Genomic DNA, 12,494 nt, shown 5'->3' with positions numbered 1-12,494 from the left:
TTATGAATCGCAAACGACGGGTTCTGCGACGTCTCTGGTTCTTCCATGTCCACATCAATCTGAAGTACACTGAACCACGACATGGAGGAGAAAGAGATTGTTGCCCGCGATTGATTCCCGCTTGAGCCCCTCTTCTCGCTGCCGAGGGACCACCGTTTCGGCAGCGGGAAGCGCTTGGGCACCAACGCCTCCTGCAGCGGGCAGCGCCGAGGCGTTGGTCCCTCGGCAGCGGGCAGCGGGGAGCGGAAAGCGGGGCTCGAGCGGGAGACAATCGCTGGCAACAATCCCTTTCTCCTCCATGTCGGAAAACTTCAGGGAGTGAAGGGAGTCAAAGCCAAAGTTCCTTTCCCCCAATTCCTTCTCAACCATGTCTGAGATAACCCCCACTACAGTCTTGTTGTGGAAATACTAGAGACGGCAAAGAACCGATGTGTTATGCGCCATAACACCAACAGCAGAACGGTAATCCAAATAACAAAGAAGTGTACAACACTTGCGTTACAGTGTGTATAATCACACACACACACACATGTGGCGCTCAAACCGTCGTGTCTCATTGGCGGTCCTAATTCTCTGGGCTTGCAAGGCAGAGAAGGGGGAGGTGGCTTCTCCCCGGGGGAAAAGGCAGAGCAAAATGCCTAGTGCTCATTTTACACCCAACAACATTTCTAGCTACTGGGGGAGCATAGGTAGGCTAGGGGAACTCATATTAGTGTTGGAATACCTCAGAAAGTGAAATTTTCATGCCATGAGATCTTTAACTGTTAGTGTGTTTTATTCAGTTAGTGTAGTGTAATATATTATGCATTGCAGGGGGGGGTATCTGTAGTTTCCATCTCCACCCACCAGCCTCCATCTCTTTATGTATTCTGGTCTGTTCATCAGGTGAACCTCTGTATTCTCAATGAGATGTGTTTCTTTTTTCACAGCGCTTCAGGGAAATGGTGACTGGACAGTTACTTACTCGTCTAGTAATGTCTGTGCTTTAAGAGGAGCAACGGTTGACATCAACTGCACTTATGAATACCCTGACAACGTGCAGTACCGCCCTAACACAGTCAGAACACTGTGGTTTACTAAAGAAGACAAGTATCAGCCAGTTGATCTGGAACACGATACAGACTATGCAGGTCGTGTTGAACCCAGCCGTGAAGATGTCAGCTGTACCGGGTCCAGATGTCATGGAACATGTACCCTGAGGATCAAAGACCTGAGACAGAGTGACTCTGCTGTCTACAAGTTTAGGTTAACAACAAACCTACCAGGTGGGGAATATACTGGTGACCCTGGAGTGACTTTATCTGTAACAGGTAAACGATGAGTCTAGTGTGTGTGTGTGTGTGTTTGTGTGTGTGTGTGTGTGTGTGTGTGTGTGTGTGTGTGTGTGTGTGTGTGTGTGTGTGTGTGTGTGTGTGTGCACGCGCGCGCGCATGAGTGAGAACAAGTACGTGTATGTGTGAGAGTGTGTTGTTATATCATAATTATTGTGTGTAACTTGTTCCCACACCCAGACCTCCAGGTGAAGGTGTCCTTTCCTTACCCTACCATTCCTACCTCGACAAAGCTGGAGTGTCACAGTATGTGTGGTCTAGCTGGTGACCCTCCCTACATCTTGTTCAGGAATGGAATGAAGGGAAGACGGGGGGGGAAGAATTACAAGATCTACATTCAGTCTGGAGACAACTATTCATGTACTGTTGAAGGATACGAACATATCCGCTCTCCTTTAATTTGTAAGTCCACTACACACTATACTGACATGATACCAGATGTAATGGACCCTTTAGAGTACAGAACTACATGTTACCATGAACTAGTGCAGAGCCCGTTCAAAAGGAGCCTCTGCTGAACTGGCCGATCGCTTGGCCTCCTGTATTGCTGCTAGCAGCTTTATCAAACGTCACTCCTTTAAAATACTTCACCCTCGACACGGCACTTCCTGTGTTCTCAGTAACACGCCCGCGACAAGAGAAGTTGATCAAAGGACATTCAGACATACAGAGACACTTCTAGTTATTGTTAGACTAATATAACGGTTGTGTATCCAGCATCCAAGTACAGTGACCAAGTGAACTGCAGAGCCCTGAAGCCCCGCCCCACTGCTGCACAGTTTAGTTCAAAGTGCGTTAATGTTGAACGTGTCGTGTGTCCAAATAAGTCAACACTGCACATCCTCAGCTCTCAGCAATACGCGCGGCAAGTGTGAAGTAGATCAGATGAACAGTCCTAGAGATATACAGAGGTCATAATTATGTGTAGCTTCTGCAGTAGCTGCTATCACTGCTGTGTACGGGTAATTTGTGAGCCTTGCGAGTGTTAGTACTTGCACTTGGTTCTATGAACATCTTTACTGTACCGACAGCGATATATTGTTTCACTTCTTATGACAAATGTACTTATGGTAAGTCGCTTTGGATAAAAGCGTCTGCTAAATGCCCTAAGTGTAAATGTAAATATATATACATACATACTTACATACATTATACATACATACACACACACACACACACACGCACACACACACACACACACACACACACACACACACAGACACAGACACACACACACACACACACATACATAGCCTAAATACATTCCTCCCTCTATCGGTAGATGGACTCAAACTGCCGGTATTTATTATTAATGAAATGTAACTGTTAACAGACGCTCCAAAGACCCCCTCAGTGACCGTGAGTCCCTCTGGTGAAATAGAGGAGGGCAGTTCAGTGAGTCTGAGCTGCAGCAGTGATGCCAACCCAGCAGCTAACTACACCTGGTTCAGGGTTAATCCAGACTATAACTCCAGAGAGATGAAGCAGGGACCACAGCTCGTCTTTAGAAGCATCCTGTCTGCAGACTCTGGACAGTACTACTGTCTAGCTCAGACTGAGCTAAGGACAAAATCTGAGTTGATCTATATAACCGTGACATGTGAGTAAAACATATATTTAACATCATATTACAGATATATTATTATTATAAAATAAATATTTGAATTTTGTCCACATTAGTCCTCATTAATTTCATCTTGTAATAAATCCATGAACATTTTAATTATCATTAATACAGTCATGATTATAAATGTACATGCTGTTGTACATGTTTCTATGTGTCTCCAGATGGGCAGTAAATATGTAGTTGTGTTTTATTAGTATAAAAAATATTCTATAACATCCTGGCATTTTACTTAATACTAAACACGGTTTCATAACTTCAGGAAGAACATTGATGATTTTGTATTCATAACAGACGCTCCAAAGACCCCCTCAGTGACCGTGAGTCCCTCTGGTGAAATAGAGGAGGGCAGTTCAGTGACTCTGAGCTGCAGCAGTGATGCCAACCCAGCAGCTGAGTACACCTGGTTCAGGGAACAAGACGACTCAGTGAAAGCATCAGGACAGAACTACACCATCACTAATATCACATCTGAGCTAGAAGGATACTATTACTGCCAAGCTCATAATACATTCGGACATCATAATTCCACCTTTCTGTTAATTAAAGGTAATTGGTCATTTTGAAAGCACACAGACACACACACCTTCAACACAGGCATACAGTTAAACATTGGCCTATTTATGTTGTAGTTTGTATTCAGGGTTTGAAATCGACATCAACATCATGGACAACAACAGTAGCTGTGAGAGGCATTGTTGTCCTACTGGCCACCGTACTCCTCCTTGTCTTCCTCTGGATGAGGTGAGATATTCTCTCCTTCTTGTTTCACATTCCTTCACTTCTGCAGTTGCTTCTTCATCTTTCTGTTCTCTTCTCCAGAAGAATGAGGGCCTCCAGAAAAGCATGTGGACAGGGAGGAAGGCCAGATACTGTGGAGGAGGTGAGACACAGGAAGCCTTTTATTACTAACCCATCCTTTACTAAGACAAACAGAATGAATTCCTTTGCGTACCACTGAATAGCGCACGCGTTCCACTAGTTGTACGTGTAACACAGTTTGAGAACCAATGGAATAGAGCATAATTTATAGATTTTATGATTGTATCGGGTAAATGTCAGGCGTTTTAAACATTGGCTTTAGAGATCACAAGCTAAGCTATTTTCTTTCGTACGGCAAATCCGATATGTGCATTATGTGTTTTCTGAAACGTTCCACAAAAGTGTGATTTATTCGCACATGAAGGGAGCAGGATTGGTCAGGTGAACTAAATTGTGACGATGTAGATATAGCATGGGTTATTTTCAGATATTTTTTTTGTTAGTTCTTGATACATTAACTCCTTTGATACAAAATGATTAAAAACAGAAGACAGCTACATGGATTACTAGTGATCTTTTAGACATTTAAAAACATGCAAGATTAACGATCAGTAAAGAACCTTAGAAATCAGGCAAGCTAAAGCCAAGCGTGCTTTTAAAAAAATGCAGTTAATGAACATTTTTGTGAGTCTCAAAGATTAAGGAAAGCAAATTAACTTCAAGATCTATTTAAACAACGATAAAAAAGATTGACATCAGTTTAAACACTGATTGTGTTTCATCTCATCGCTTCAGCTGTGGCTTTGCCTTTGTCGCAGAGTTGGCATTTAGCTCTGGAAATAATGGTCCCTCTATCTTTGAGAGTTTTGACCTGGACAGCAAGTCAGCACAGGAAGCACAGACTATCTGTCTACAGTCTGGTTCAAGAAGACACATTACGCAGACACTTGTCCCAGTCAACTTGTTTATTATGATATAAATATGGAAAGCATCAGAGAAAATTACACTGGAATGGTCCTGTTAGATCTACTCAAAGCTTTTGATACAGAAGACAACACCATTTTGTTTGGCAAAGGGACACATCAATAGAGAGGTTTAAATGGTATTTGACGGATAGATGATGGTGGGCCAGGTCAGAGGGATTGTATCAGTGGCCAGATAGTTGACTTGTGGGGTCCCCCTGGGATAAATCCTTGGCCCTGTTTTGTATTTGATTCATGTCAATGTTATGATAGGGCAGCTGACTGCAAGTTGCGTCTTTATGCGGAAGCCTTACTGGTAACAGGTAAGGATTCAGTAAGATTCAGGACACACTAGAGAAGGAACTGGCCTCTACAGCTGTCTCTACATCATGGCACAACAGAATCCATTTAGTTTGGCCTGAAGCACAACTTAAAGGAACTTGCAAGAGTAAGATCCTGGAAGAAGTAGCATCACATCCAAACCTAATGTCCCTTATCTTGGAGCGACAATCAACAAATGATATCTGGTGACCTGGTTAGCATTCTTCTGTTGCCACTCTAAATCATTTAATTAAGAGTTAGAGAACTGTTGCTTATAGCCTTTATTCAGTGCCATAATGATTGTGCATGCCAAGCCTGAGCCTCGTTTCCCGATAACGATGGATCTTCTCTCCTACAATCATTCTCACGATGGATCTTGCGAACCATCGTGAATTCCTTTGGAGCGTTTCCTGAAACTCCTCTTAACATGAACGCGCACGTTCAGTGCACTCACGACGTTCGTAGGATTGTAACTGTCCACTGACACGGTGCTGAAACGGGCTATGTAGGAGGGGGAGACGCAGGAATGTTGCAGGAAAATGGGGTTGAAGAGGGTTAAAATATCTCCCCATCAAGGCCAATAGCAGAGTAGCCTACGAAAAGAATAGACTGCACTAATATGAATGCTAAAGATATTAAAACACAATTGATTAGGCCTATGCCGACATATATATCAGTCCTAATCCTGAATTCAATGTGCGTAAATTTTTTCACAGCATATTCCCCCCTGAAATAATTCCATATTACAAAAATCTAAAATAGCTTGTTCGACAACTACAATTATCTTAATGTGCTGGTTTCTGAAACATGCTTTACGCTCTAGTCTAGAATAGTTGTAGTCATTAAAAACGCAATGTTCCATTCATTCATTATCATTCAAACGCAGAGGCTAGGCATTGACACAGGGCTATTGCTGACCCGATTAGGAGAGCTTGGTCTAGATCCTGCCCATATTGTTGGGCTGGATGATGTAGGCTATAGCCTAGGTCTTTTTACACTGCCAAGCCGGTTCGGTCGCAGCTTGGCACGCCCGGCGATTTCACCTTCTTATCTCAAGTTTCCTGTGTAAAACCGAGGGGGTCAAATCCCCCGTTCGTCACGGCGCGGGCTTTCTTGGTTCACTGCAGAAGGCGGGGCTGTGCCTCACCGAAGCGCCTACAGTGCTTAATGCAAACAATCACAACAAAAAACGCCTGCAGAAATTCTCCGACACCCGCTGGTCTCAGCATGATTCATGTCTACAGTAGCCTATGTTTTCTGCCATTGATCAATATCAGTACATTTTAACCACGATGGTTGAATTAAAATCAGAGGGAGACCGCAAGTTCAGCTCGAAAGCGACCTCCTACACAAGAGCAATGGAATCATTTGATTTTATTATATGCCTTGTGGCGTGGCATTTGATCGGTACAGTTCGGCTGCGCATATATTTTTGTAATTTTAAATTGCTGCAATAAATTATGTTGTTTTTGACTTCTATCTTTGCTGTTTAAATCAGTACTCTAGGAGTATTATATTGACGGTAACCACTGTTTTTGGTGGTGAAATTGTGCCAGCTGGGCATTCCGTGGTATTGGATGTGTTTTAATAAAACGCATCCAATACACGGAATGTCCGCTGGTGTCGCCACTGAGGCTATAGTAGGCTAACGATGCTCTTAGGATCCTACGAGCAACCCTGGAGTCCTCGCTAGCTATGAGCGTTTTCACGACATTCGTTACCAACGATGCTTTCGGGAAAAGGTGTGAAAACTATACGATGCTCGTACGACGCACTTCATGATCAACTTAGGCTAACGATGCTTTCGGGAAGGAGGGCCCTGGTACACTGGTTTATCACAGAAACTAAAAAATGTAGTGCAGGTTATGCAAAACAATGTAATCAGATACATCTTAAATGCCTTTCGAATAACACATATAGGAGTTTAAACTTGGCAGTCTCTTCCAGTGGCACATCATGTGAACTAGCTGAAGCTAAACCATATGTATGATGTTATTAATAGAACAGCTCCTGGTTGCTTGCTGTGCCACATTGCCATGGTGCATCAGCAACATGGTCAGGTCATCTGTGCTTTTCCACTGATAGATTTCAGTGGAATTCATTATCATTGTCTCAGATTTAAGAGTGAAGACATGACAAAGAGATGTTTGCTAAAATGCATGGTGGGACAAATAGGCACCACCAAATGTCTCTTAATGAACCAGAAACACATGACCTTCAGGACTGTGTTCAGAAGTTTGAAGTGCTTTTTTAAATGTTCTTCCGTCCTCACTCTCCATCAGCTACATCCTGTTCCTGTGTATGAAAACGTCTCAGCTCTGACCAATCACTTGGCTCCTGCAGCACAGAGAGAACCAATAGAAGAGCAGGATGGCCATCACTGTGCCATCATCCACACCTCTTCCTCAGACAACCAGTAAGTGCCTCACTGATTGGCTTGCTCCTGTGTCCAATCAGATCACACAGATGAGGTCCTTTACATACATACTTTTGTTTTACATAGTTTTGATAGGGAAATATGTAAAGCGTCTTAGAGTACCATATTAAGCGCTATATAAATGTCATTTATTATTATTATTATTTACTCTGTGGTCAACATAGATTCTATGTTTTGTAACTTAATGGATCTGCTTTACAGGGAGGCTGAAGTTCATATCTCCTCTGTTTTCTTTCAGGGACCAGGATCAGACGGAGATGGGAGGAACCTCAGAGTTGTAAGCACCGTCAAATAAACACCCCAGAGTGTGAACCAGTAGCGGCAGCAGGATTTAAATGGTGTTACTGAGTATAGTGTCTGATTCATCCATTTGAAACAGGACAATAGGATGGCTGATTGTTTGTTGGAAATCCTAAGGCTGTTTTCCACTGTTTTCTACTTTTCCATCATAAATATGGGATCTTTGCATTTTATTAATGGTAATATTTGAGTATGGTGATCCTGTGATGTCATTACCATTACTGTGCTATATTAATCAATTGTATATATATTACGGTAATCAATCAACGTGAAAATGAAAGTATCCAATCTCATTGGACCTTTGACCTTATGTGATGCTTACATTAACAAAAAAATGTTTTTCATGCCTCATTCTGATATTTTTTGATTTCAACGCTTTTTTAATAAATGACTACTTTTAATGGGTTGACTCCATCTATTGTCACGTTCTCCTGAGGTAGGTCTAGTCGTAACACACACTTCTACATTATGTAGATGTTTAGATATGAGTTTAATAGGTTTAGGCAGTATTTAGAATCCTATAATGTGGGCAAGTGAAGCCCTTTGAGACTGTAGCTGTGATAAGAGCAATACAATTCGTTCTACTCAGGTCCCACCATCACTGTGAAAAGATGTCTGTTTAGTAAGATAAGGGATCTTTCATGCAATTTTTTAGTAATCAAGCAAATAACGATCCATAGAACAAATGTGGCACAAAAATCTGATAAAAATAAGCCCAACTTTTTATTTATATTTTTCATACTCCATACCAACTTGATCAAAATTCAATGCTGGAAATGACTTAGTAATTTGTTAAATTGTATCTGATTTCTTCCCAACAATAGCATAACTGTTTCGGAAAGCACTCGTGCTCCTGCTCTTCTGGTTGTTTACTGCAGGTATTTTCAGTGTTTTTTTAATGTGGAGGGAGGGAGAGATGGAGGGAGGGATGGAGGATGGTTTTACTGTATGATGGTCCGATGATGGAAGTTGTCTGTGAAAAAAAAGAAGAAGGAAACGATTGTTAAAAGAAAGATTATCATTCACTGAGCAACACATGAGTGTTGTTCTCTAGAGTTGTGCTGCCCCACATCCTGGGGATAGCAACCCTCTGAGAAGTAAGACTCAAGTAACCAAACCTAACACACTATTTTGTGTGTGTGTGTGTGTGTGTGTGTGTGTGTGTGTGTGTGTGTGTGTGTGTGTGTGTGTGTGTGTGTGTGTGTGTGTGTGTGTGTGTGTGTGTGTGTGTGTGTGGTAGTGGTAGAATTTGTGTCTGTTCAGCTGCCGCCAGGTGTGTGCGTTAGGATCAGCAGGCCAGAAGATTGTGGAGCGTTTTTTTTTTTTTTGGCTCTAGGGGGCCCCCCCCGTGGCCCGGGGCCCCCAAACAATTGCGGGGCCCCAGGCAGTTGCCTGGTATGCCTAATGGGATGCGGCGCCTCTGGGTAGGAGACGCTCGCACGTGCTTAGACATATCTTCAATCTCTCTTTGCTTCAGAGTATCAGTTTACCATACCGAAAATACTTGATACTAAATAAAGTCTCTGTAAAGCTATTCCTTTGGATTCGACCACTTTCCTTGAAGAACTCAGCATTACCAACATAAACCTTGGAGAACTACAATTGTAATTTGAATTGATGGGTACAAGAAGAGTTGTCTCTAAGAATTGGTTGCCTACTTTCCTGGGAAGTACACAATTATATCTGAGTTATTACCATCGTTATTACCAGTGGTAATTACCCAATTATATACTATATTTACCATATATTTACCAGGTAAATACCTAGTAATTAGGGGACTGTAAAAGAAAGGGTTACTACCAGACACGGTAGTTCAGGCTTCTGTTCCTTTTTCTGCAAATCATGGTGTGAAGAGGAAGGAAGTCTTTCAATATTTTTGACTGTTCAACTAACTGCATGAACTGGGACCACAGACTAGATGTCAGACCAGCTTTCTGCGCTACAGTAAGAATTTTTATTTCCTTAACTTTATTTCAATGCTTAACAAATGTAATTCATAATAATAAGAGTAATACATCATTTTAAAAAGTGTTAAAAACTGATGGATTACTCATAGTATGAACTATTTTATTTTATGTTCTACCTTCAGGAGTGTTCAAATACCTCCCAGAACAACAGAGTGAGAGAGGAGAGGCCTCACTATGGATTTAAGATCAGCAGCCAGAGGATTTCTATTTTTCCTTTTGTCAGTACCAGGTTGGTTCATTTAAATTGTTAACATTTAGTTGAACTGTTTCAATAACAAGACGACCAAGCAAGTGGAATGAGGAGAGGGTGAAACCACAGCATGATTTCCGTTAGGGTTCATTAGCTATTTGAGGTCTGTTGGCCATTTCCTGGTTGCGAGACAATGCTGAACTGTTCACAGCATCAGAGGGTTAATTGAGTTACTTTTCTGCTTTTTGAAAAAACATAAAAGTCAAAAGCTAATGTTTTCCTCCCATTTATTCTATTAATGATGATTAAGACATGGAATCTGCTGCAATGTTAGAATTATGATCCAGTTATAGTTAAGACACTGCATGCCATCTCCTCGCCTCTCTCCTCTCTGCTATTCTCCTCTCCTTGTCTCCTCTCCTCTCTTTGTCTCCTCTTCTCTATTTTTTCTCCTATTCTCTCCTCCTTGTCTCTACTCATCTATTTTCCTTGGGTCCAGTCTTCTTCCCACCATACTTGTCTCCTCTGCACTATTCCCAATTCCTCCTTCCTACATTTCTTGGCTTCACATATAATTAATTACAAAGCTTTTAGTCACATTGCTCCAACAGAAGCACTACAGGGCCGAGGCCTATGGCCACTAAACACAGTGCCCTGAACTACCATAATTCATTAAAGGTCCCATGGCATGCTACATTATGGATACTTTAATATAGATATTAGTGGTCCAACACAGTATGAAGACGTTCCCGAAATTCAGCTGTGGTGCAGAGTTACAGCCACTCCGAGCCAGTCGCACATTGAGCTTTCCCCAAACGCGCTGTTTTGGTGTCTGTAGCTTTAATGCAAAGAGGAGGAGAGAGGCGGGTCAAGGAGGAAGGTGGGGGTGTGGCCCTGAGCAGCTTGCGGCCACGGTACCATGCGCTCTGCTTACAGTGGATGTATCGCAATGGCGAGGCGCACACAGCGTGTTCTGTGATATTCACAGATATATATATCATATAATATATATTATCACGGCCAAAAGCTGTGTGCCTCCAGACGATATTATGAATCTCAAACGGTTCTCCGACGTCCACATCAATCTGAAGTACACTGAACAACGACATGGAGGAGAAAGAGATTGTTGCCCGCGATTGATTCCCGCTTGAGCCCCTCTTCTCGCTGCCGAGGGACCACCGTTTCGGCAGCGGGAAGGACTTAGGCACCACTGCCTCCTGCAGCGGGCAGCGCCGAGGCGGTGGTCCCTCGGCAGCGGGCAGCGGGGAGCGGGAAGCGGGGCTCGAGCGGGAGACAATCGCTGGCAACAATCCCTTTCTCCTTCATGTCGTTCATAACAAAGAAGTGTACAACACTTGCGTTACAGTGTGTGTAATCAGACACACACACACATGTGGCGCTCAAACGGTCGTGTCTCATTGGCGGGCCTAATTCTCTGGGCTTTTAAGGCAAGCCCAGAGAATTCTCATTGAGAATTGACGACATACGGGGGGAAAGATGGAGCAGAATGCCTAGTGCTCATTTTACACCCAACAAAATGTCTAGCTACTGGGGGAGCGTAGGTAGACTAGGGGAACTCATATTAATGTTAGAATACCTCAGAAAGTGAAATTTTCATGCCATGAGATCTTTAACTGTTAGTGTGTGTTATTCAGTTAGTGTACTGTAATATATAATGCATTGCAGAGGGGGGGGGGGGGGGTTCATCAGGTGAACCTCTGTATTCTCAATGAGATGTGTTTTGTTTTTTCGCAGTGCTTCAGTGTAATGATGACTGGACTGTTTCTTACCCATCTAGTAATGTCTGCGCTTTAAGAGGAGCAACGGTTGACATCAGCTGCACCTATGATTACCCTGACAACGTACAGTACCGCCCTAACACATTCAGAACACTGTGGTTCACTAAAGGAGACAAGAATCAGACAGTTGATCTGGAACACGATACAGACTATACAGGTCGTGTTGAACCCAGCTGTGGAGAGGTCAGATGTACCGGGTCCAGATGTCATGGAACATGTACCCTGAGAATCAACGACCTGAGACAGAATGACTCTGCTGTCTACAAGTTTAGGTTCACAACAAACCAACCAGGTTTTGAATATACTGGTGACCCAGGAGTGACGTTATCTGTAACAGGTAAACTTGGATTACCAATGAGTGGAGTGTGGGTGTGTTATTGTTTATCTGTGTTTTTTTATTGTTTGTGTGTGTGTGGCTGTGTTGGTTCTATAAAGTTTGTGCTATTTGTTATCTTAATTATTTCGAAGAATTATGTATAACTTGTTCTTCAACCCAGATCTCCAGGTGAAGGTGTCCTTTCTTTACCCTACCAATCCTACCTGGACACAACTGGAGTGTCACAGAATGTGTGATCTAGGTGGTGACCCTCGCTACACCTGGTTCAGGAATGGACAGAATTTAGGACAGGGAGTGAAGTCAAGGGACTACTTTAAGTCTGAAGGAAGCTATTCATGTGCTGTTGAAGGATACGAACAACTCGGGTCTCCTTTAGTGTGTAAGTCCCCTCCACAGTACACTGATATGCTACACTTAGACACTGATGATACGAGATGTAGAATACCTTTTAGGGTACAGAACTA

General features: G+C 42.7%; 1 protein-coding gene and 1 long non-coding RNA gene across 8 annotated transcripts in view; both read left to right on the top strand.

The window, feature by feature from the left end:
* The window catches only part of LOC115536915 (B-cell receptor CD22-like), a 132,093-nt gene that overhangs the window by 41,638 nt on the left and 77,961 nt on the right, over positions 1–12,494 (top strand). For 2 of the 7 annotated variants that reach the window (XM_030348384.1, XM_030348383.1), the window contains exons 7-9: positions 2,665–2,931; positions 3,250–3,504; positions 3,588–3,699. The exons of 4 other annotated variants lie outside the window; for them this stretch is intronic. In XM_030348384.1, coding sequence (XP_030204244.1) covers positions 2,665–2,931; positions 3,250–3,504; positions 3,588–3,699 — 634 coding nt within the window. Of the gene's footprint in view, positions 1–2,664; positions 2,932–3,249; positions 3,505–3,587; positions 3,700–3,777; positions 3,839–7,282; positions 7,417–7,675; positions 8,139–12,494 lie in introns of those variants that run through there. One more of the 7 variants, XM_030348391.1, reaches the window with a different exon arrangement.
* Positions 9,619–11,835, top strand: LOC115536933 (uncharacterized). Its single transcript, XR_003974742.1, has 3 exons — positions 9,619–9,681; positions 9,827–9,933; positions 11,650–11,835. It is a non-coding gene; the product is annotated as an uncharacterized LOC115536933 (long non-coding RNA).

Source organism: Gadus morhua, chromosome 23 (genome assembly GCF_902167405.1).
Source record: "Gadus morhua chromosome 23, gadMor3.0, whole genome shotgun sequence".
NCBI lineage: Eukaryota > Metazoa > Chordata > Actinopteri > Gadiformes > Gadidae > Gadus > Gadus morhua.
This window is presented reverse-complemented; position numbering and strand designations above follow the sequence as displayed.